The sequence below is a fragment of the Ambystoma mexicanum genome, chromosome 9 (genome assembly GCF_040938575.1).
Source record: "Ambystoma mexicanum isolate Mex_15411 chromosome 9, UKY_AmexF1_1, whole genome shotgun sequence".
NCBI classification, from domain to species: domain Eukaryota; kingdom Metazoa; phylum Chordata; class Amphibia; order Caudata; family Ambystomatidae; genus Ambystoma; species Ambystoma mexicanum.
This window is the reverse complement of record NC_090931.1, coordinates 306,638,616-306,663,910: the sequence shown is the minus strand read 5'-3', so window position 1 is coordinate 306,663,910 and position 25,295 is coordinate 306,638,616. Positions and strand designations below refer to the sequence as shown.

The 25,295-nt window shown below is 44.6% G+C and overlaps 1 protein-coding gene across 3 annotated transcripts in view; it reads right to left on the bottom strand.

Annotated features, from left to right (window-relative positions):
• The window catches only part of MYO19 (myosin XIX), an 804,019-nt gene that overhangs the window by 430,814 nt on the left and 347,910 nt on the right, over positions 1-25,295 (bottom strand). For all 3 annotated transcript variants that reach the window (XM_069614704.1, XM_069614706.1, XM_069614705.1), the window contains exon 9: positions 3,822-3,898. In XM_069614704.1, the coding sequence (XP_069470805.1) occupies positions 3,822-3,898 (77 nt within the window). The remainder of the gene's footprint in view (positions 1-3,821; positions 3,899-25,295) is intronic.

The following is a 25,295-nucleotide window of genomic DNA, read 5'->3' as shown; positions in this document are numbered from 1 at the left end:
GGGATGTTCTCGTGGATTCGGTGAGGGGTGGGGGTAAATTACTGTTTGTTATTAAGAAATGCCAATAAAAATAATTTTTAAAGAAACATTTGAAAGTTAAATCAAGTTCAATCCTGCAGTGTTGAAGCACACTTCAAATTATAAGGCAAATAGTACTGAAAAGTCAAGGTTCCAATACAGAAAAAGACAGATAACGCCTCCTTAGTGTCGAATGGGACCCCAATCAGGAATCCTATTCCCAGTCACCACCACATTAGGCAAGAACAGGATAGCTGCAGATGAAAATCATATCCTAATGTTTTTCACAGAGTCGTAAACACAAACAATTGAGCCGCCTCAACGTCGAAGAATGAAACTGTCATGGCAGTTTTTGTACAGCCCTCCTTTAAGGACTGTACAATCACTAACCCCAAGTGAGGGGGCTATCGGCACCAACTAAAATGGGAATCCAAGCCTCTCATAAATGGTAAGAAGTATGGTATAGCGCAAGGCTAATCTATCAGGAAGGGGTAGCATAGGCTGACACAACTGTACCATTTGTTGACACTTTTATCCATAAAAAACATACATCACACTGGTATACTGAAACATTTATATGTATGGCATAATAAATGTAGATCTCTCGATTAGCTCACATAAGTACTTCAGGACACAATACACAGTATATTTATAAAAACAGCAATGTCTTTGAGGAATTTCTTACACCTATACCTTGAAATGGGTCCACTATCACAGATTGGCTCAAACATACAGTGACAAAGGGGGAGGGGGAGTCACAGGTGAGAAAAAGAAAACCAGGCATTCTAACATCAGTTAAAAATCCCTGGTGCCTGTACAACACATAGTACAGCGTTCTGAAGACATAACCCACTATTGCTATACATTGTAGGACCTATACCTTGTGATAAGCACACAACACAACTAGACAATGGAGGGGAAGAAAGGAGGCCAGATATTTTGCGAAACAGGAAAATGGTCACGAAGGCACTTATGGCAAACACAGAGGCTCCACATTAAATTATGTCGCTCTAGGGCATAGTATTTGAATAATTCAAATGCAGACATAATCAAGAAATAGTCCTAGAGGATGGAAAAAAGCATCCAAAAAGTCAGGATACATTTTAGAAACAATTATCTGTGCACTTCATGCCCAGGAACAATTTGATGTAGTGTAAATCAGTATTCACTTTGCAAATGCATTAAAAATCCCGTTCTTGGTCTTGATGTCCCTGAACTCCTTGAGCAGTTAAGTTCACCCACAGTCACCTTAGGAGAGTTCCAGGCAGAGCAGAAAGTTCCATTGAAGAAAATGAGACAAGGTCAGTAGACCGTTCACTTGATGGGAAAAATGAAGGTAAATCGGTTTTACTCCACAGGTGCAGGTTCGGTAGGAAACAACCCCAGGGAGATTAAAAGGTGAGAGCAATGATGAGATCTTGAGAACCAGAAGCCCCAAAAGTAGACATTTCAAAGCAAGAAGACTCCCAATGGTAGTCCAAGGGAAATGCGGTAGAAACTCTCTTCCTGTGTTTCTCGGCCTGGGATCAAAGGGACACCTCTGGGTGATCATCTTAAAATAATTGGCCACACTTGGCCCCAGAGGTAAATAGTTAAAGTGGCAGTTTTTGGAAATTGGCTCCAGCAGCACTGAACAACCCAGTTAAGTAAAGGCTTCCTCCTAGGTACACTTTACAGTGATCTGCTGCCCAGATACTTGTACTGATAGCCAACAAAGACTCAGACGACTGAAAGGCAGAACGAACACGATTGGGCCCGTGGAGACAGCAGTGCAAATACCAGCAAAGTCGTCTCAGGAAAGACAAAAGAGCTCAGTAAAGCAGATTCCTGTAGCCCAGCGGGCAAAGGAATGGTGCACAGCCGCAGAAAACGGTCCACAATGTGGATAACGGCAGTCGAGGTGGCCCTGGATAGCACAATGAGCAGATGTGAGGTGTTGTGATCCCACCTCCCTTCTAGTTAACAGCAGCTAACCGCAATAAGAAGGGAGGCACTGGTGAAAAACGGCCGTCAGCAGCAGAAACAGTCTGGAATAAAGTCCCACTGAGGAAAGCTCAATTCAACACCAAAGGAGAGTCAGAAGGAGGATGCAGGAAACCCATCTTGGAACTCTTAGAGCAGAAAAACCAAATTGGGACATGTCCAAACCACTGCTTTCAGACAGTATGACCAGATCAGGGTTAGAATGATAGAATCCACAGGAAAACTGCGGGAAACTCTTCCAGCGGGGAGGGGGCCAACCCATCAATCACAAGAAGGGCAAAGGGAGGAAGCAGTCCGGTGGCTAACTATTCTGGTTGGCCATCAGCACTGACACTCAGCTCAGCCCACCCCCAAAGGTTGAGAGACAGAGAGCCCAAGGATTTTAACTGGTAAAAAACAGTTAGAACCATAAGTGGCCGACTTGTGGGCTCACAAAGGCCACGTGATCAGAACATCCATTCTAGGCCTACCTCGTAGTTGTCCTGAACAAAGGAAGCCCTAAGGTACACTTTGGGCTCCCAATGTGGTAAAATTGCTTAACCCCCTGATAAAGACAATTCAATTTAAGCTACTAGCAGCCTAGTCCCTAACCACCCAAGGGCAAAAATGGAGTGCATGAGAGGCACCTCTGCAACTGAAAGACTTTGGATAAGCCCCTCTGGCCAACAAAAAGAAGTCAGTGATCCAAAAAGAAAATAGAAGTGAAAAACCAAAATATTTAGGACCCAAAAAAGTGGACCTAGAATCTCCCAAAATAGGTTGTACTAGGTAGCCATGTCTTGCATTTGGCCTAGGTTGTACTAGATAGCCATAACATGCATTTTGGGGGAAGGACATGCGTTACAATACACATATTGCGAAGAATAGCCTTGCCTCACATTTAGAGAGATTTGTGAAGATTAGCCACGTGTCACATTTAGATAGATTTGTGAAGATTAGCCATGCGTCACATTTAGATTGAATCGTGAAGATTAGCCACTGAGAAGAACTTTGAGAGTACTGAATGTACTAAACACCCTGTTCCCCTCCTACACATATCCATTGTCCTATACATGCCCAAGGGCTACCAAACTACACACAAATGCACACCCAACATAACAGACATTCACATACAACAAACAACACAGATATTGGGCCTCACGCTTACTGATACAACAAGCCAGTGCACGCAAACAACCCATCTGCAACCCAACACACACAGATGCCAGTTTCTCCTGGTTCTGGACCGATCCTATCAGTCTACCCTCACTAACCAACTCTATCCTCTTTCTTGCAGAGCCACATGAGTGCCTGGGGACTGCCCCTCGGTGGTAATGCTGTGCGATATAAGTCAACATAACATATCTTTGGGGACAACTGCGCTCATCATTGGACTTTTCAGTAGCCGGCTCCTGGTCGCAGGTTTGAGGTTCCTTAGGAACAAAAACTAAAAACTAAAGGGAAGGCCTCTATCAGAAGACTTAAAGTTTATTTTGAGTAAAAGAAGTTGCAGGACCTCTAGAGACAGAGTTACTGGTGAGCTAACAATGTTCTTGACTAACAATGAATTGATCATGTTGAGACAGAGCTGAAATATTCTTGCTGATTTATTGATAGTGATATTTTATACAGAGTACAATAAAAATACAAATTTAAATAAAAAAAACTAAACATTGAGTTCACCATTGCAAAAGATTTTGCTCAAGTGGCCCCCTGCAACTCTGAGGTCATTGACACTTTTAAAGTATTACATTTATGGAGAAATTTGCATTTTGTTTGACTAATGGCAATTTAGCAAAAGGACAATCTGTTGAAACATCACAAAGCAAAGTTTAACATACCTTAAAAATATTGTTCTGTTTGTTACTATCGATGCCCAAATGAAGCATTGCATCTCTAGTCACCTCAAAGCAATCCTCTGGAAAATAAAATGGGTATTAAATCAAACACGTTTTGTATTACAAGATGGTTAACTCCATAAAATCTGTATAGCTGGATGATCTGAGAAATAATAAAACATGTACACAGAAACCAACAAACTACCTTGGATGACACAACCACACAAAATAAGTGATCCTCGGGTGGTTTGTAAGGCCTGGATTATAAAATCACAAACAGCGCAGTGTACATGTTTGTAAACAAAGGAATCTATGAAATACAAAAATAGCACCAGAACCAGAAAAAGAACTGCATAACCTAAACTAAATAATGCAAATAGCTACAAAAATATTCATGTTATACTTAGAATGCGCTAGGTAGCAACAAAGGCAAATTTTAGTAAGGGAAACTGTATATTTGTTATTGGGTATTGTAGAACGCTAAAATGTCGGAAGATTCTTTTCAGGTTCCATGCAAAAGGGCAAGTTACAATGAGTCAAAGACATGTGAACACTAACCCGCAGCTTCACATCCATTAGTTGCTATTGACATTTGCTGATTTTACCAAATGATTTGATACATACTTGTGATGCGCCCATCTAACATTTAGTTATGGCCAGTGTCCCAGTAAAAGAAATACCCCTTGGGATATGCACAGTGTCCCATGGTGTGCAGCCACACTAAAATGACTCTGCACATGTCAACACTGGAGAAGTCTTAAATTGAGCCCCCCTTCCTTTGTAGCACTAAATTCCAAATTCCAAGATTCCAGTCAAGAAGGCAACATTTGATTAAAGGAGCCGACAAGTACGGAAATGAAAACCTTGCTGTTTCAGAAAATCAGATTAAGAGAATAAAAGGACAATTTAAATAAAGAATATTCCAGCTTGCGGTTTTACGTAAAAAGATAAGGCAAATTTGCACAAATGGCCAAGTTTGAGAAGCATCAACTTTCCTCAAACCCTCCTCTATCAGACCAAGCTGTCAGACTCTGGTCAAATCAAGGTATCTCCTTATACTTCAGGAACCTTTTCTGTCATCATTGAGAGAGTTTAGAAATGGTTACCCACTGCCTTGAAAGAAACATGGAAACTGAAAATGCAAATTACACACACTGGGTTACAAAGGACCAGAAGAGAGCCAATGTTTCGGCCTGCAGAGACCGGATACAGTATGTGGCAGGAAAGGAAGGAAGCAAGGTGTTCACGGATGGTTCGAAGGATCCTGTGTCTGGGAGAGTGGGTATGGCGTATTATCTGGAAAGCACTGGGGAGTATAAAGTGGGACGATTGACGAATGATGTGTTGATTTGTACGGCTGAGTTGGTGGCGATTGCATTGGCGATTGATAGGGTGTGCGAGTTGGGGTTAGAGAAGGTGGTGATGTTTTCAGATTCATTGAGTGGGTTGCAGGCGATTGTGGCAGGGGATGGTGATAGGAAAGATGTGATTAGGGACATCAGGAGGAAGATTGATCGGTGTGTGCATGGGGGAATGGATTTGGAGTTGGCGTGGGTTCCCAGTCACAGTGGCATTTTGGGTAATGAGTTGGTGGATCGGGCGGCGGGTGAGGGTATGAGAAGGGGAGCGATTGATGTGAGGCTGCTTTTGAGTGTGGATGAGGTAAATGCTGTGGTGGTGAGACGGGTCATGGAAGAGTGGCAGGAGAGGTGGGTGAGTGGGGTGAAGGGCAGGTGGATGTTCGGTGTTCGTGGGAAAGTGTTGGTGAAGGTGGATGCGGGGAGCCTGGAATGGAGGAGGGGGGAGGAGGTGATGCTGAATCGGTTGAGGATAGGACATGTGGGGCTGAATGACTGACTGTTTCGGGTAGGGAAGCGTGAGTCGAGGGATTGTGCGGTGTGTGGGGTGCCTGAGACTGTGGGACATTTTCTGCTTAGGTGTGAGAGACATGTTGAGGAGAGAGAATTGATGAGGGTTCGGTTGTCTGCGCTTGGTGTGGCCGAGCTAAGTGAGAAGGCTTTGCTGGGAGGTGACGGGGTGAGAGGCAGGAGAAGGAACAGTGTGATGTTGGATTTTGTGAGGCAGACTAGGCGGTGGGAGGAGTTGTGAGATTATGTGAGCCAAGTACTGATTGGTGGGTCTGGTGCACATCATCGTTTAGGATGGGGAAGCGCCTGCGTGGGTCCGCCCACGCATCTGATAATTAAGAAGAAGAAGAAGACCGGATACAGTTCTTTTTCAATCTGAAAAATGCAGAGTTTTGGTGCATGGCTGTTGGGGAAATACTTTGCACAACCGTCTTGTCAGGGCTGTATAATCATCTAACCTAATTGTAGAACAGTGCGTCATCAAAAGTAAAAACAAGACTTTTCAATGGTAGTTGTAGGAGAGCAGTCTGGTTTAACTTCAGGAGGGAGAAATGCTAGCAGGGAGGTACAATGTATTCTACAAAAAAATACAGGGACTGGTACACTAAAAATGTACACATAAAATGTTTATTATAAGAAAAATAAGTGCTCAACACTTAGGAGAGCATAGTGTAGATAAAAAAAGTAAATGGCCAGCTAGGCCCCTTAGCTGGTGATAAGACAATATTATATTGTGACGAATCTGGGGCTATCATCCCTTATTCCCAAGAGGCAGACCTTTCCTATGGGACCAGAGCAACGTGTCCTCAGTGCAATAGTGGCCCTGTGGCTGGTACACCGATGGAAGATCACCTGTGGTGGGAATTCCCCTATGGGATTGGGGACAATCATCACCCGAGAACACAATATCATCCCGCTTTGCCACATCCAAACCCAGTGTACAACTTTAAGTTGTCCTGCCCCCTCCCTGAATGCAGCTAATAGAGGGACCAGATAATGCAAATTATTGTGCATGTAGACAAACCAACCTACATGACAATATTGAAAACCCAGATAACACAAAGTATTATGCATATAGTACAAGAATTGGGGGTAGATCACTAGAATATGCAAATCACTGCGCTGATCATGATTGTTAAAGGTGGATTCTGCTCCTGGTGATAAATTCTTAAGAGACAGTGCGCTTCCGTCTCAGAAAGTTAATAGTGGCTTTGGGTAAGAACCAGGATCAGCCAGACGCTTGGTCACCGATGATACAGTTTGTTAGTTTACTTGAATTATCACGCTATAAATGAAAAATCTTGTCACTTGTTTTTTAAAAATAAAGGTGATTTAATTACACACTTCAAGCCGAAACGTGTTTTGACCAGACATTGGTCTTTTTCAAGGCATGTGTGATATGCACGAAAGTGGTGTTTAGGTATTGAGCTCTTGAGTAATGGCTCTTGTTGAATAACCTGGCAGGCCTGGGGGGTCTCTGCACAAAGATGGGCAGTCACAGCAAATCATTTATTTAAAAAAACAAGTGACAAGATTTTTCATCATTTATTGCTTGATAAATGAAGTAAACTTACAAACTATATAATGAGTGACACAGTGCCTGGGTGATCCTGGTTCATACCCAAACCCACTATCATGCATATAGCCAAGCTGACCTAGATAAAACACTGAAAAAACAGATAATATAAAAGTATTGTGCATGTTGCTTGAAGAGATGGTACTGTAACAAAGAAGATGGCCAGCAGTTAGGAATTTGAGGGCATCCTCACTTCTTTCACCCATATATCCTCCTCCCAGGTGGCCAGGGAAAGGCCGTTGCCATCGGATCCTGACCCTGAGGGTGGATATGCGAGGGAGAATCACCTGGGTGGAGGCAATTTAGGGAGTGGGAATGAGGCACCCTTGGGTGAGGCACGGTATCCTGCATTTCCCTTTGCTAATGAGTCGAATATCCCACAGGCCTTTGAAGGTTACTACCAGTCCCTGTCCCTATCCTTCACATAAATCTCCCAGTAAACAATAGTCAGGTACTGGGATGAGGAAGAGACACCCCAGAGCCATACATCCTCTCTTTATTGACTAACAAATACAAACATCAATTTGGTGTTGGGACGAGGAAGAGGCATCAAACACTTAAGAAAGACTGTTGGTTTGACAAGGAGCAGTCTAGTCTTTCTGAAACCTTAATTGATGCCAGGAACTTTAAAATGAGGAAACAATGGCAAGAGGACAACTTCCCCCTCTGGGGAACACGGCAGGACACGGGATAAGACGCAGAGACCCAGAGAAGCTGCTGCAGCAGAGAAGTGGGAACCAGAGAGAAGCCAGGTCGAGACTTGCGAGTGAGCCGGGTGAAGCAGAACTGGTGTTATGGACTGCTGCAGAGATGCCGGAGCAGAGAGAAGCGCCCGGGCGTTCACAGCTGCAGGACCACAAAGACAGTGCTTACCAGTGCTTCAGGGAAGGCAGTGGGGTGAAGCAGGGAGTCCAAGGCAGTGGAAAGGTGGCACAAAGCAGTGTGAACCAAAGGAGGTTTTCCAGCGCCATACCGAAGATGACAGACACGCAACTGGAAACCTGTGAGTCTGCCCAGAAGTCAAGGGGACCCTGGGGTGTGTCGATTGCACAAAAGAAGCTGAAAACATTAATATATTAAAAGGTCCGGGAACAGAGGACCAAGAACTGTAAAAGTAAGCATTGCCAAAGGCCAAGCTATTACTGAAAGGAATGAATGGTTAAGAAACAAAACCTGTATGCAAGAGTAAAGTACGATGAAACCTGGCAAGGGGCACCAGATGGTTTGGGAAAGTGAATTGAAAACATGAATAGGTTTCCTAACAGGAGTGTGTACTGGGAAGCTTAGGATGGCTCATGCAAAAGAACTGTAACAGAGATTGAGTTTCCTAGCAGGAGAGTCTCCTGGGAGGCCTATGTTGGTCTTTGCAAGCAAAAGCTACTAAACAAGTTAATGGTGACAAAATAAGCAATCATAAAGCATCAAGGGAATGTGAAAAGAATAATAAGTCAAGCCTCACTGTAAAGCTGAAACACTGGCAAGATATCTACAAAGCAGATACAACAAAGGTGTGTCGGTTGCGTGACCTGTAATGGGAGGACTGTGTGGTCCGACAACTGCGCCTAGACAGAGTACACCCACCTTAGGAAAAGCCACTGTGATTGAATAAAGGAAAACGTATTTGAATTTAAATTGAGGAACTGAACTTTATACATTGATGAAAGGTAACCAAACCAGAAGAGCTGCAAAGCATCCCAAGGAATTTTGTAATTTTGGAACATTGAGAGATTTGCAAGATTGTGTCATTTTGGAACATTTAGAGACTTGAAAGCTTGGGGAAGGAAAGCCCTCTTTGATAATGTGAACTATTTGAACCTTGGGGAAGTGTGAGAAATCCGAGGCCATTCTCTCATTTAGCCCTCCTAGAAAAAATCCTCAGATAACCAAAAGGAAGGTAAAGCTGCCAGATCCCGATCCTGGGGGTGGACAAGCTAGGGAGGATGACCTGAGTGGAGGGTCCTTGGGGATTGGAGAGAGGGTGCCCGAAGGTGAGACATGGTATCCCCCTTTTCTGATATTGACCTACCCACATCTCCCTTAGCCTTTATGAGCTATTGCCAAACTCTTCCAATCTTCCCCTGTAGTTTTCCTTTAAATACTGAGAAGAAACAACTACAAGTAGTGCAGAGCACCAGTCTGGTGCTGGGACAAAGAAGAGTGGTCTGGAGGCATGTAGTGATAAAGATCAGGCATGTCACACTAATAGGCTTAAATAGGGTCAGGCGATTGAGTATACCTTGTTAACCCTGCAACCTGTTAGTAGTAGAGAACAGTATAAAAAGGTGGAAATCAGAAGCATATGAGAGATGCAGTCACAGAAGGAACAGAGTCGAGGAGTTGCTGTGGTGAGAAGCGAGAAGCCGAAATGCTGAGACGCTGACTGCGATACCAAGAGCCCTGCCGAGGTGACTGTGCAGGACTGGGAACCCTTGTGAGGGACGGTGTACTGCAGACGCTGCCAGGGAGCAGAGGCGGAGCCAAGCACGGAGGCTGGCGTTTGCGGAGTGGAGCAGCCGGCCAACTGGCAAGTTGGTTTTCCCGCTTGGGGAGATGCCGCCAAATGTCGCTGCAGAGACCCGGTAAGTGTCGGGAGACAATAGGAATGCCAGGGTGCACCAAAGAACCATGGAAATGGTAATGGTCCATGGTAGAAATGCAAAATAGCACTTATTAAAGACCGAACTAAATGAAAGGTGCTATTCAAGTTGGCACAGCTTAAAAGTATATTTATTGAAGACCAAATCAAATGAAAGGTGTTATCCTGACAAATCCAATGCAACATTCCATTTACTGAATATTGGGCGAAAGGAAAGTCATGGTTTGAGAGAAACCAAGTTAATGCTGCAATTAGGAAATATTGAATGAAAAGAAAGTTGTTACTATGAAATGCTAAAGATTGCATAAACATTCTGGGACAATCACATGCATCAAGTAACTGCAAGAAAAACAACTTAAGAATAATGTGCAATACATAAAACGACATTAAAGAGTCGTCTTAAATATTACTGAACAAACGACCTTTGGGGAAACTTATGGTTGTGCGACCTGCGATGGGTGGACCGTTTTGTCTGATAACTGCGCCTAGACCAGGACGTTTCCTGAACATTGACATAGCCAATGTCAAGTGTCAAATACAGACAAGGCATGTGGTTGCTGGTTACGTGACCCGTAGTGGGTGGACCGTGTGTTCTGCACCTAGCTCAGAAACCACAAAATATTGGAAAAGCAGCAAATAAGTGTGTGTCCTTGGTGAATCTAACTAAAGGACAGGTCAAGTGGACAGTATTATTTTGTAAACCTTTGAACAGAGGAAACAAGTCAACTGCTCAGTATAATTCTTGGGAAAGGGAACCCAAGAACTGGAGAGTGTTTATCTTGGGGAAGGGAGTCCCAAGATCACAGTGTTGTATGAACTTAGCGAATAGAAATCCCAAGACCTTCGTTTGATGCGAACCGATACCTGTGAAACTATGCTAGGTAACTTCAGAACGTGATCAAACCTCTTTGAAACGAAGATACATTGGAACTGTGTTGAATGTGAACACTTCTATTTGTTTGAGAACATTTCCCCACTAGATTTTGTTGTAGTTGTGAGGACAAGCATAGGTTTTGACACAGGCAGACTTTTGAATTGGACTTGTAGACACAGACATTCCTTAGATTTTTTTAGGCAGGGAAAATCGCACCATAGCATAGGGTTAGTTAGGCGTTACACCATCCTGATCATTAATAAAGTTTTGTTTAGAAATATACATTTGTTGCCTGCCTCACAGAAGGGAAACCCCTTTTCCACCAGAACTTTTATTTGAACACATCATTTGATGCCGACATCCCTACACATTGTATACAATTAGATGTGAGGGCAAATATAGGTTCTGAACACACTCTGTACTTGAGGACCATCCCTTACTCTGACCGGGACTGGGGAAACTTCGTAAATTATAACACAAGAGGTTGTCCTGACCGGAAAGTCATTCAACCTAAACTTAATTTCTGTTAATTCAATAGTGTGAGAATCAGGAGCGTACTCAGAGTTTGACGCTTATCTATCAAGAGCCTCTAACCAAGAAATGTCACAATCATATAGAACTAGGTTAAGGCATTTTACATTTTACGCCATGTATCAAAATGTATTATGCATTTGGTTATGTACACAAATTTGTATTAATACAAATACCATGAATTAATTTTAACAAAAAAAGAAAAAGAAAGAACAAGAATAAAAAATATTTAGACACAGGGAGCAAGGGATGCACCATCAGACCCGAAATAATACCTCAGCGGCGGCCAAGAACCTCAATGAGAAAAGTCCAATGCGTACATTGACCCAACAAAGAAAAATACCCCCTAACTTACATACAAGGCACCATCTTCGGGGAGGAGGTACAAGTCCCAGTGGCAGTAATACCTAAACTACCGGCTCCACTAATTAAAGATAAAAGTCTCCCCAAGTTTTCCAAATGGGTATCACAAATTGCCCAGGTGGACAGCAATATAGGATCCACAGACACCTTAAAACAAATTAGGTCATTACAGCCAGAGAAACCAACAAGTAAATATTCCCCTATGGCACCTGGGTAGAGATGGGGAAAATTAAGGGTCTGCCCCTCAGGAATTGGGAACCATAAAATGAAAAAGAATTGCAGAGTGCCAGTCCCCTTCCTCAAAACAATGTGGAAAACTCTTTAGCGGGAAGCCAGAAGAAAAGGGTAAAGGTATGGGATGAATCTGAGGATGTCACCCCTTATTCCCAAGAGGGAGACCTCTCCCATGGAGCCATGGCAGCACGTCCTCGGTACAATAGTGGCCCTGGAGGTGGTGCACCAAGGGAAGATCACCTGGTGTGGTAATCTCCCTATGGGATTGGGGACAATCATCAACTGAGAACACAGTATAAACATGCCACATCCAACCCCTTGTACAACCTTGTCCTCCTGCCCCCTCCCTGGATGCAGCTAATATGTATACTGTTATCAAATTAGCCAAATTAACTTACATGACAATACTGAGGGACCAGACAATGCAAAATATTGTGAATGTAGCAAAGCCAACCTACATGACAATATTGAAAACCCAGACCATATAAAGTATTATGCATATAGCCAAACTGACCTGCATAACAACAGATAATATAAAGTATTATGCATGTAGCTTGAAAGATGGTACTGTAACAAAGAAGATGGGAAAGAGTACAAAGATCACTCGCAAGCAACCAAACGAGCGGTCTAGTTTCCAAAGGGCATCACTCTTTTCCCTGGGATAGCCTCTTCACATGTAGCCAGGGGATGGAAGCCGCAACCTGATCCTGACCCTGGGGGCAGCTATATGAGGGAGGACCACATGTGGGAGGCGACCCTCAGGGGGATTACATGCGGGTGTAGGATGTTCCTTCTCGTCAATATACTTTAATGTCATGTTGCAACTCAGGCCCTCAAACCCTTGCCAGGTCCACATCATACAGTGTCCAACATCAGGCAGGGAAGGATATGTTAATAACTGAGCTGAGGACGAAGCAGGGAGCAGTAGAGATTATTCCCAGTGAGATCCACTGCCAACTTCCTCAACATTATACTAAAGACACTGACCACAATTGAGACAAAAAGAAGGAACAGAGCAATGAAGATGACGGAGACCGATAAGCGAACTCAGCGGTCCAGTCTTTGGACAGCAGCTGACAGACGGCATGAGGGAGAAGTGCAGAAGCTGGGTAATGTCGCAAGCCACACATAGACGGACTGGACAACACGCTACAGGAGAGCACACTGTGGGAAGCGAAGCTGAAGTGAACCCTGACAGCGTGAGAGGAAACAGTCACAGTGGGCTCGCAGCCTGTGCCAGAGAGGCAGAGGGAGCCGCACAGAGTGAAACCAAACAAAGAAGCTACAGCAGCTGACGGGGCACACGCTGAGCCAACAAGCTGCACAGAGAAGAAACAAAGAGGTGCAAATAGCATTTAAAGCATACGGTAACCCCAGGGAAGACGGGTGGGTTACCGGAGTGCCTAAGAATGCATGCCGCTCTCTGAAAGTAACAAGATAAACGCTGAAAGAAACCTGTGAAGGGTTTAGTATGGTCTTAAACCATATCATGAACTGGTCTCTGGGCCCATACCTGAAAAGAGGAAGTATAACAAATAAAAGTACAAACGTTAAACAAACTTTGTGAACCCGGAGGGGATAAGCCAACAGTAGGCAAACAGCACTTTGTGGGAAAAAAAGAAAGATAACTGCATATAACCCCTAGCAGGGGAGAACACCAGGCAAAGTAAAACATTTGAAAAAAACTGCACGTCAAGTGGTTGAAAGATTACACAGAAGTTCTGGCAGGAGCGTATACCAGGCAAGGTCAAGTGTTGAAATCCTGGCAGGGCAGTATACCAGAGGAAAGTTATATTTTGGACCAAGACCTGGCAGCTGAGTACACCAGGCATGTCAAAAAGTGTGTAATAAACTACAGTGGAAAAGAATCTCAAAGAAGATCCATGCCCTTGGAATTGCGAGTGGTTTTCAAAATGGAGATAAAACCCTATGGGGCTCAAATGGAAATGGGGAAGAATTTTTTCCGGCGCTCAGGAATGGGCAAATACTGGGTGTGGCAAGGCCATAATGACCCGGTAATTGGCCATTTCTGGGCACCGGAAAAAAATAAATACTAACGGCAGCCGTGCCTGTATTGAGGCCCAATATCCTTTGCACCTTAGAGTTATTTTAGAGCGTGAGGGCCAAAATAGGATTACTGACAAAGGACATATTTGGCTCTGGACATCTTGACAAAGGACAGATCCCTTCGTTTTTGGTTGAGGTAAGGAAATACCTCCTAGGTTAGAGATAGTGAGGCATTTTCCAACCCTTTCTTAATTTGAATAAATGTTTATAACCAAAAACCATGAGTTCTCTGTGTCGAGTCTCATTCCTGGCTTCGCACACCAGTGTTTGGTTCTAAGGAGCACATCAGTCCAACGCAGGAGGGCCAATGGAGTTCAAGCTCAGGCTCAAACAAAAGTGTCAGTGACACGCAAGAGAGGGAGAACCGTAGCCCGAAGAGCAAGAGCGGGAGCCAGAACCGGACGAGAGACGAATCGGGGCAGCAACTGAATGCGCAACTGGACAGAAGCCTATGTCTGCAGGGACGCTGCAGACCCCGCTGGATGCCCGAACGCTGCTGGAGCCTCCAGGAAGGTGGCACTTGCCCGGAGACCGCCGATAACACCAAGAAGGAAGCAAACAAGTACGTGGGTCCCCCGGGAGCTGTCAGAGGTCAGTGGAAGTGTAGGGGTGAGCTAATGAGCAGGAGAAAGAGGGTCTGGGACCCTATACCAAACAAGACAGCTGTATACTTGGCAGGAGAGTGAACCAAGGGGCTACAACAGAAAGGTGCTAGTCTGGGACCCGCAGACTCTGGGACCCTGAGAGAGGGTCTGGGACCCTGAAGCAAATGAGAAAGAGTTGCACATTTGGTAAGAAGTGAACTAAGTGGTCACAACACAACCGTGCAAATCTGGAATTCGCACCCATGTGTGAAACCAAAGTTGAAGCCAGAAGGGTCTGGGACCATGAGGGAGAAGAAGAGTTTACCCAAGAGAAAACATGCGCTTAATAAGAGAACCAAACAAGCCATATAAAGTATTTCAGGTCTGGGACCGACATAAGATAATGAGGATAAGAGGGTCAAGAAAGACTGAAAATAAAGGAATCCTAAGCTTGGCAGCAGAACTTCCCAAGCTGACAGGATACAGGAACTTTCATGCTGAGAAACAATTCCGCCTGAGTTGTATAAGTGATTTAACATCATAAGAGGTCCAGGGGAAAGGAGCACAACCCTAGCATTGGGATCCTTCACTTGGTAGCAGGGCATGCCAAGCTGGTAAGAGACAGAAACTGTCATTTCAGATAACAATTCCTCGTAAACTGTTCAGCGAAGGCAAGAAGAAGTCTAGGGGGAAGGAGCATAACCCTAGTTTTGAAGTCTTGTATTTTTTAACATTGTTATGCATCACGTTTTTCCACCAGTGAAAGTGGGAACTTTTCTGTTTGAAAACACAAGAACACTTGTTCCTTTGAGAAGAGATCGTCCTTGCACAGTTATTTTAGATTATTAGTGTTGGGGACAGATATAGGTTTTTGGGACACAACAGTGACAGACATTTTAGTTTCAGACTTCCTGACAATCTCATTAGTTTCCTTGGAGGCAGGGACACCCCTCTTAGCTTTAGGGATAGAGAGGCATTTTCCAACCCACTTATTAATAAAGTCTATACCCAAAGATATGCCACCATTCTCCTAACCTTACTTCTGCACCCTTACAATACATAAAGGCTTTCCAGAGGTAAGTTAAGAAAAGGCTAAACAAAAATGAAGAGGTTGGATGAACCATCCAGCCAAGACTGGTGCTCACGCTTCTGTTCCGAGAACTGAATGATATAATTATTTTCTAAACAGAGTCAATCAGAGTTCCATTTGTAAATTGTTTCTTCACAATTTAATTAATATTCAAAATGTATTTGATTGTTGCGTTGATCAATGTGCATAGTAAACTCAACACCATCCAAGTCGATTGCCAAAAACATATGGTTAACAGTGCCTATGCATTTCGGAGTCTAGCTCCTTCCTCAGGGCTGAAACCATAACGTAATATGCTTTTTCTAATGAACCACAAAAAAAATGAATTAGTTAAACAAATTAAGTCCATAATGTCATACACGTGGAATGTTCACAATATATCACATAGGGTAGAATCAAAGGTAGTGTACATAGCAGATACATACCGCATCCCGCGTGCACACAGGACGTAGTGAAACAGGAGTGCAAAACAGGAAAATAAAAATAGAGAAAATGCAAATGAGTGCAAAGGATTTGTGTGTAAAACTTCTTAAGTAAACTAACAATGATGCCCAAACAGGATTAAAAAAGTAAGTGTACCTGAAGTTCAACTTGAATATACCGTGTGTTTCTTATCCAAGTCGAGTGTGTGGAGTAAAAGTGTCTCCCTTGAATGCTGCGCAGAAAAGTAAATAAGAATGGAATATGCGCGTAACTTAATATAAGTATAATACAAGTATGTCATTACTGAAGTAAATATACTAGAATAACGCTACATATAGCCACGCGTCCTATAATGGTTACCTGATCACTCGAATGTATGTCGGAGCACGAGAAGTACGTGTGTCCAAGGAGGTGAACGGCGTTCACTTCCTTGTTTTATTGGTTGCCATGGTTTCCTCGGCTCGGCACTGCGCAACGTCAATTAGCGTGTTGACGTGGCAGTGCCTCGCGTCCCGTATCTCCAAGGGGTTCGGAGTACGGGAATGAGGAATAACCATTCGGATGAACATTGAATAATTGTAGTATTAGGAACACTCGCTCGTGTGGATCAATGTAAAAAGTAAGAGCGCATAGTTATACAAGCCGGAACCACCGTGGTGATGATTCAGCATGTTGGATCGTATCTCTGCATTCAAGTCAGGGATGTAAATGACTGGTATGGCAATTAAATAAATGTGGAGTATTCATACCTGCTCACTAGATAATGGGAGGTAGTAATTACTGTGTTACAGGCTTGGAGTACATTGCACATGTAGTTCATAGTTAAAAAACATAGTTATGCAAAAATAATATACATTAAGAAATAGACTGGGAATAGAATGACAGAACTGAATAACAGAACACAAATAAGTGAAAGTAAATAACATGTCCACAATGTACATGGGTATGTGGATGATTGTGTACTATCTGTACCCTAAAGGTAACAAGACCAATTAATCTCCTCATTGAGCCCTCTGGGGGCAAGTGTCCCAAGTCTATCTATCCAGAAGCACTCTCTCCTGTCCAGTCTATGTTGGAGATTCTCATGGGGTTCATGTCGATGTATGACCTCCAGTATTTGGAACCGTATCTGTGCCAAGTTGTGACCTTTCTCTGTCCAATGTTTGGCCAGTGATGAAGTCATATTCCGGTTGCGGATACATGACCGGTGTTCATTCCACCGCAATTTCGCCTTTCTCTTCGATTGTCCCACATAGTACAACCCACATGGGCATTTGATGGCGTAAATGATGTTAGCTGTTTCACATGTCGCAAAGTCCTTAATGGGCAATTTCTCACCGGTGTGTGGATGGTTTATGATGTGTCCTTTCAATATGTATCCACAGTTGCTGCATTGCAGAAAAGGCCCCTTGGCAATATTACATACCGTAATAATTAACAGTCAAGATCCGTGGGTACCACACAGAACCTAGCACAGTTTTCCTGCGCCATTGTAAATCACGCGTGTAGGTCCCTCAGATTGTATTTCTTCTGACATGAGGTAGCATGAGGAGTAGCGGGAGTACAGAGTATCCAAGCAGATAAGATAGATAAGACTACAAGCATCCATGCGCCTTCTCTCAGAGGGGAGGAAGGGTGGGCGCATGTCAATCTAAGCAGATACAAGCATCAGAAATTCGATTATGGAGAGTAATGTATCCCTTCTGAGGCTTGTGGAATCTGCTTAGAAAGATTAGCGAGCAGTGTTAGAAGGAGGTGGGATGTGAGAAGGGTCATGAGCGAACTAATGTCTTAGAACCACTTGTCCCACTTGTGTATCTGTCTTGGAATGAGTGTCAATGCAGTAGTGCTGAGTAAAGGTGTGAATAGAGCTCCATGTAGCTGCTTTGCAAATACTGTCTAATGGAACATTTGCAATGAAAGCCACAGTGGCTCCAGTACCTCTTGTAGAGTGGGCCCTTGGCGTAAAAGGCAGCGTTTTGTCTGAAAGGAAATAGCACAGTTGGATACATCTGACTATCCACTTAGAGATGCCATTTTTAGAGACGCGATCTCCTTCTCTGCCGGGCGCTATGGAGATGAACAGTTCATCCATTTTCCTTAGCGGTCTGGTCTTGTGTACGTAGGAGAGGACCGCGCTCCTCACATCTAGTGTGTGGAGTTTCACCTCAGCAGAGCTTTTGGGTTCCTGGAAGAAAGCCGGTAGCTCTATAGATTGGTTAACATGGAATTTGGAAATTAACTTGAGTGAGAACCTATGGTGAGTGCGTAAAACCAGTTTGTCCTTATCTATAGTAAAGAAAGGATCTTGCACTGACAGAGCTTGTATTTCACTGACCCTTCTTATATAAGTAATGGCTACTAAGAAGGCCGTTTTGTAAGTCAGGTGTTTGAGACTAGACTTGTGCATGGGCTCAAAGGGAGGTCCCATGAGCTTAGCAAGTACCAGATTAAGGTCCCAACTTGGTTGTGGGTTAGAAATTGGAGGGTGGAGTCTCTTTACCCCTTCCATAAATGCTTTAACAATTGGCACCTTCCACCATGACACCTTGTTATGGGAAGTGGTGTAGGCTGATAAAGCTGCCAGGTGTATTTTTAGTGATTTAAACACTAACCCTGCATCCAATAGGTGGAGCATATAGGTGACCACATTAGAAGGAGTACAATCAACGGGGTTGATTTGCTTATTCTGACACCAAATAACGAATCGTTTCCATTTATCATAGTAACAGTGCCTCATGTTTGGTCTTTTTGACTCCTTCAAGATATCCATACATCTCTGAGGTAAATTGAGATTTCTGAACTCTATGACTTCAGGAGCCATGCTGTCAAGTTAATCGAGTTGGGTTGAGGATGCACTGTTAGCCCCTCGTGCTGGGAGAGTAGGTTGTACCGGCACAGGAGTTTGATGGGGTCGCACACCGCCAGTTTGCATAAGTCAGACCCTCCAGCTTATTGCGATTTTGCGATCCCGCAAAATGCCGCGAAAACGGCCGTTTTGCGCAAAATGCCGCAAAAATGGCCGTTTTGTGCAAAAACAGCATCTTTTAAAAAAAATTTTTTTTTTTTTTTTTTTTTTTTTTTTTTTAAGTAATCTGCAAAAATTACTGTTTTGAAAAAAAGAATCCTCAGGGTGCCAGGTGCTCAACTTTTTTTTTTTGTTTTTATTTACACAAGAAATGAAATCACTTGCGCCCCAAAAATTGCAGCCCAATCCACAAGGGACACATGAATGGGCACATTTTATATGCGCGCCCATTCAGATGGCCTTTTTCACCTCCTTGATCAAATAAAGTGGTGTTTCTGTCAATTTAAAAGCACATCCCTCATTTCCAAGCAAGATGCACTTTTAAATGTGCAGAAATTGTAGGCAACCCTACGCGCACGGGATGTGGGGCTGCCACTGCATGACAGGGTCTTTCCTGACCCTGTCATGCATTTCTTTTAAGGTATGAACCGCTGCTGAGTCGCTTGCATTTCTGTTCCTCAAACAGGATAAAAATGCATTTTTTGGGTCACATTTTACAGCGGCAGGCACCTACAGTGCCTGTCCCTGTGAAAGGCGCTGGGAGCTTGCAGAACACTGTCGGGAGAGCGATTCTATTCAAAGTACTCCCCATTTTGATGACAAAAATCTATCGAATGTTACAATTTGACCAATTACGTGCAGTACTATTCGATCGATTTTCATAAATACTGAACATGTGTTGCGGGGGTGTCACCCGCTCCCCTTGTTTAGTATTTTTGGTCTAGGGTGGTTGCAGAAGTGTTTTCCCCTTTTTCCTCAAAATTGGAGGCGGGGACAGAAAAAAAAGGAAAATAACGAAAAAAGGACCCTGCAGAGTCGGATCCGACCCGCGTTAGAGGGACGGATCCGACCCGCGTTAGAGGGACGGATCTGGCACCGCAGGGTTGCAGGGGAAGCTGCAGCGACCAAGCGGTTAAGTAGGGGAGGGGGTCGGGTGGTGGTGAAAGGTACATTTTGGGTTGTTTGGCTGAAGTGCAAATCAATTTGCAGCAAAATTGACTACGGTCAATTCCGCCGCAAATAATTACACTTCGGTCAAACAACCCAGAACACCATTCAAGGCAGCTGCCAGCGCACAATTTGCGCTACAGCTCAAGCCTGTGGAAATGCGCCGGTCACCTTTGAGAATAAGGTGACCTGCTCATTTCCAAAAATGGGTTGTCTAAAAATAGCATATACTCCGTTCTTTTTTTAAATGCCCCCTCATTTGAGGAACTGGGACAAAATCTACATTTAAAAAAAAATTATAAAAATGGTTACACTATGAGAGAGAGGGAGAGTGATGGGTGAGATGTGAAGTGATGGGCAAGAAAGCAGAGGAAGAGCAGTGGGTCAGAGGAGGAAGTGCTGCACAAGAGAGCAGAGGAAGCAGTGATGCGGTGGGCCAGAAATCTGAGAGCGAGCAGAGGTACAGAAAGTAGAGGAAGCGGTTGGCCAGAAAGAGGCAGTGAGCTGCAGATTGGGAAAAAGGATGAGGGAAGAATGTGATAGAATGGGAGAAAAGATGCAAGATGCAGAAGCAGCACAAAAGAATGAAGGACTGTATATTGAGGGAGGAATTGTAGAGTGTAAGGTGTGAGTTGGGAGTATGATTTGGAGTGTGGCAGGGGCTGGGCAGTGCAGATTGTGACTTGACAGTGTGACATAGCACGTGAGTATTTGTATGACAGAGTGAGAGGTTAAGGAATGTAAGTTGTGATGGAGAGTTGGTGAGATGTTTGTGGGTGTTTGGGGGATTGGAGAACATAGAAGGGGAATATTTTCAGCATTACAATTGATAATGATCAATTTAGTTAATACTATTAAATAGGCATGAACATTAAACCAGAAATGTAGCCAAATCAAACACTGTTCTGCCAAGCCAGAGACATCTGGGACTCTTCCTATTAAATTAATACAAAAGACACATAATAATGATACCCTGGCTCTCTTCTAGCCTTGCACTCTACCTATTTCCTGCAATGTGGCAATCTTACACCCTCCAGTTAATACAAAATGTCCCGCAAAAATGCCGCAATAAATAAAGGTTTGTGCCGCAAAATTTGCCATTTCATGCCGCAAAATTTGCCATTTCATGCCGCAAAATCCTGGAAGGTCTGATAAGTGTGGATACCATGGTTGTCTCGCCCACATAGGAGCAACCAGGATGAGCATCATCGGTTCTCTGTGGATTTTGTTCACCACTTTCCTCATCAGAGGGGTTGGTGGAAAAGCGTAGGCAAATATCCCTGACCAATGCATCCATAGGGTGTTCCCCTTGGAGCCTGGCTGGGGGAACCTGGATGCGAAGTCTTGGCACTGCCTGTTTTCGCTCGTGGCGAATAGGTCTATAGTGGGGAAACCCCACTGAGAGAAGAGGTCTCCTAAGACCTCTTTGTGTAGACGCCACTCGTGTTCCTCTCGGAGGGGATCTCTGCTCAGAGCGTCTGTGTCAGGAGTGGCACTCTATTAAGAGTGGCATAGGAAACCCAGAAAGGGTTTGGGTGGTTGTGCCAAATAAAGTGGACAGATAAGAACACACACAGCGGAAAGGAAAGAGAACGAAGAGTAAGCAAGAGTAGCAAGGGAAAAGATACAGAATGAATACCCTCTTGGGGTGTATGCAGATATAGGAAAAGAGTATTCCACGAACCTTGGAAATACTCTAGCCTTCTGCACAGTTTGCTATAACAGAGGCCCACGCTGTTTGCTCATGACTTGGAACAGCAGCTCTGGGTGTCTGTAATGTAGAAACAGGACAAGGGAAGGGGCAGAGGTTGACTGATGGGAACCAACAGACAAGCTCTGTACAAAAGGGTCTACAAACAGTACAAGAGAAGATACTACAGACAAATCCAGGAAAGGAGGTGATAGCAAACTAGCAGAAGGAAATGAAAGGAAAGTCGTGTAACAGGATAGGATAGCAGTGGACAGTAAGGAACAAGGTTGAGAGCTCAGAGGAGCAGGAAAGCAATGAGTAAGCCCACAGGGGTAGGACTGTAAGGTAGAACGCCCAGAGGAAAAGGGCTTAGGGCAGCAGAGTAAAGCAGACTGCACGGCAACGATCCCGTAAGGGCCGGGCAGTAAGGAGTGAACCCTGAGGGACAGGGCCGCTGAACGTAGAAGGTAGCAGAGGACTGTAGAGGGCTGCTAGGCTGAGAACCCAGCGGAAAAGGTAGGTAGTAGGCAGAGGAGCGTGATAAGCTGCAAAGTAGGAAGGCCCAGAGGACAAGGGCTGAAGGTAGCCAGAGTGAGGTAGGCTGCAGAGCAGAGAGCCCAGAAGACAAGGGCTGAAGGCTGCCGGAGTGAGGCAGGCTGCAGAGCAGGGAGCCCAGAGGACAAGGGCTGAGGCTGGAAAGCAGCAGAGCGTGATCAGCTGCAATGTAGAGGGTCCGCAGGGCAAGGGCGGAGGCTGGAAGGCAGCAGAGCGTGATCGGCTGCAATGTGGAGAGCCCGGCAGGGCAAGGGCGGAGGCTGGAAGGCAGCAGAGCGTGATCGGCTGCAATGTGGAGAGCCCGGCAGGGCAAGGGCGGAGGCTGGAAGGCAGCAGAGCGTGATCGGCTGCAATGTGGCGAGCCCGGCAGGGCAAGGGCGGAGACTGGAAGGCAGCAGAGCGTGATCAGCTGCAGTGTGGAGAGCCCAGAGGAGCAGGGCTGTGAGGCAGGGAGCCTGGAAGGCTATGGCTGGAGGCAGCAGGGTGGAGCAAGCAACAAGGCAGGGTCCAAGCAGGAGTGAAGGTAAGCAGCATACAAGATCCGTAGAAAGAAGCAAAAGGTGGAGGAAGAACTCTCAGATGCAAGAGGCTGAGCCACTGCAGGCAGCAGCCTTTATACTGCCTAGCCCAGCACAGGGGCAGGCTAATTGGTTGCACCTGGCGAAGCACACCTGCAGGCAATCGGCCACCTCCCTTTCTGTTCCTGGGCTGGTGGAAGCAGGGCAAGTCTCTAGGGCTTCTGGGGGGTGTAGTTCCATTGATAACCAATAGGAACAGCCAGGAATCAATGCTTGTAGCCAGGTGCATTATGGTATGCATAGTTTGTTGGAAATAATAAATAAGCAGCAAAGTCTCGCAAATGGGAAATAAAGTTTCCAAAGTAAATATAGATAGATCCAAGAGTCTGTTGTAAATAAATGATAAACATATAGTCAAAATTGAGCGTAAATGGATGCGCCCATGGCGCAGGCATGACAGTCTGCTAGCTAGTTGAGTTCCCCTGGAAAATGTTGGGATGACAGGTGAATCTTCAGTTTCAGAGCCCATTTCCAAATTTTCTGGGAAAGCTTGGACAGATTGCGAGAACAAGTGCCCCCTTGTTCGTTTAAGTAAAACATTGCAGTCATGCTGTCTGTTAGGATCTGCACTGACTGGTTGGATAGGAGGGGTTTGATTGCTCGAAGCGCTCTGAAGACTGCCAGAAGTTCCAGCAGATTGATGTGCTTCTGAGCCACTGTGTGAGACCAGAGACCCTGAGCTGTGTGGTGAAGGTAGTGAGCTCCCCACCCTGCCAGGGAGGCATCTGTTGTGATGACGGCCTGCATCTCTGGATCGTAGAAGGGTTTCCCCTTTGTAAGATTCTCTCTTGTCCACCAGGGAAGACTCTGTACGAGTGTTGGCGAAACGACCACTAGATCGTCCCACTGACCACTTGCTTGAGACCACTGTTTCGCCAACCATTCCTGCATGGGTCGCATGTGCAGGCGCGCGTGGAGAACCAGGTAAATGCAAGATGCCATAATTCGTAGCAAACGCATAGCTTTGCGCACCCTTATTTGGCGACCGGCCCGATAGTGAGGAATTTGCAGCAACAAATTTCGAATTCTTTTCCTCAGATGGAAAGGCCAACCCCTCTTGGGTATTTAGGACAGCTCCTAAGAACTGTTTTGAGGTGCTTGGCACCAGGCTTGACTTTCTCGTTGATTGAGAAGCCCAATTGGAAGAGGAGGGCGATTGTTCTTTGGATGTTTAATCTGCAAATTAGGGGGGACTCCCCTGTAATGAGCCAGTCGTCCAGATAAGGGTACACAGGGATTGCCTCTCTGCGTAGGTGCGCCGCCTCCACCGCCAGTACCTTGGTGAATACCCTTGGAGCCGAGGCTATTCTGAAGGGCAGCACCTTGAATTGGTAGTGCCTTCTGTGCACTGGGAACATTGAAATATGAAAAAAGGCATCTTTCATATCCAATGTTGTCATGTAATCCCCCTTTTTTAGAAGAGGGATTACCTCTTGTAGTGTAGTCATGCAGAATTTGTGTGGCTTGACATACTTGTTAGCAGGTCGCAAATCTAATACTGGGCGCATTGTCAGATCTTTTTGTGGCACAAGGAAGTAGGTTGAATAAATACATTAAACACAACAGGAGGCTGAGGGCGTGGCACTGCCCACTGCTAACCAACCCTCATTAAGGTTTTTCACCTTTAAGTACAAACACAAAGGTTAGACAAGCTACCAATACTGTTTTCAGCAAGTGATAACCGAAGAGAAACCAGAGACGTTCACAACCTGTTAGTGCTTGCAATGTATTAAATTATGAAGCACAAACAGGTATGACTTCAAATCAACTATTTTAATCATATACAAAAAATATAGCACCACAAATGGTCACCATAGTAAAAAATCATTGGAATGGTTATACACAAATGTTAAAAAAAAACACAAACCTCAGTCAATAAGGACAGTGCAATTTTGATACAGACAGTAAATAGATAGGACAAGGGTTGTAACTCAATTGACCTAAAGTGTCAGTGGTGTCATGAAAGTGTCATGTGCTGTGCAAATACGCATGTAAACTGAATCTAACACTCCATTCAAACTCTCCATCACTCATTCATCCACATACAAGCAAATCACTCCAACATGTTTCTTTCCAGAACGTAAAGTGCAAAATGTGCAAGGAAATTCGTCAGGGACTGTCAAGGGAAAACAACATAAAGAGCACTGTAATGAACAATATGCAAAACCTGCTAAACAAGACGGGGTGTGTTCCTGTCAATTCAGAAGGCAATCTAAATTTGCAATAGGCACTCCAAAGAGTGCTAAAAAGGAGCACTTCATAAACCTATAATGCTCAGTATAAGGTCGATGATGTGTCCAGAACGTGGCTACTGGTAACACTGCGGATCACCTGAAAACAATAGAGAAAGACAACGGGATAAATGTCCATCTGTCTCATACATTTATGTCCAGAAATCGACACAATGTTTATGTGGCCCGACAATGTAACATGCCATTTCAAAAGAGGGCACGTCAGTGGCTTTATGAGCAT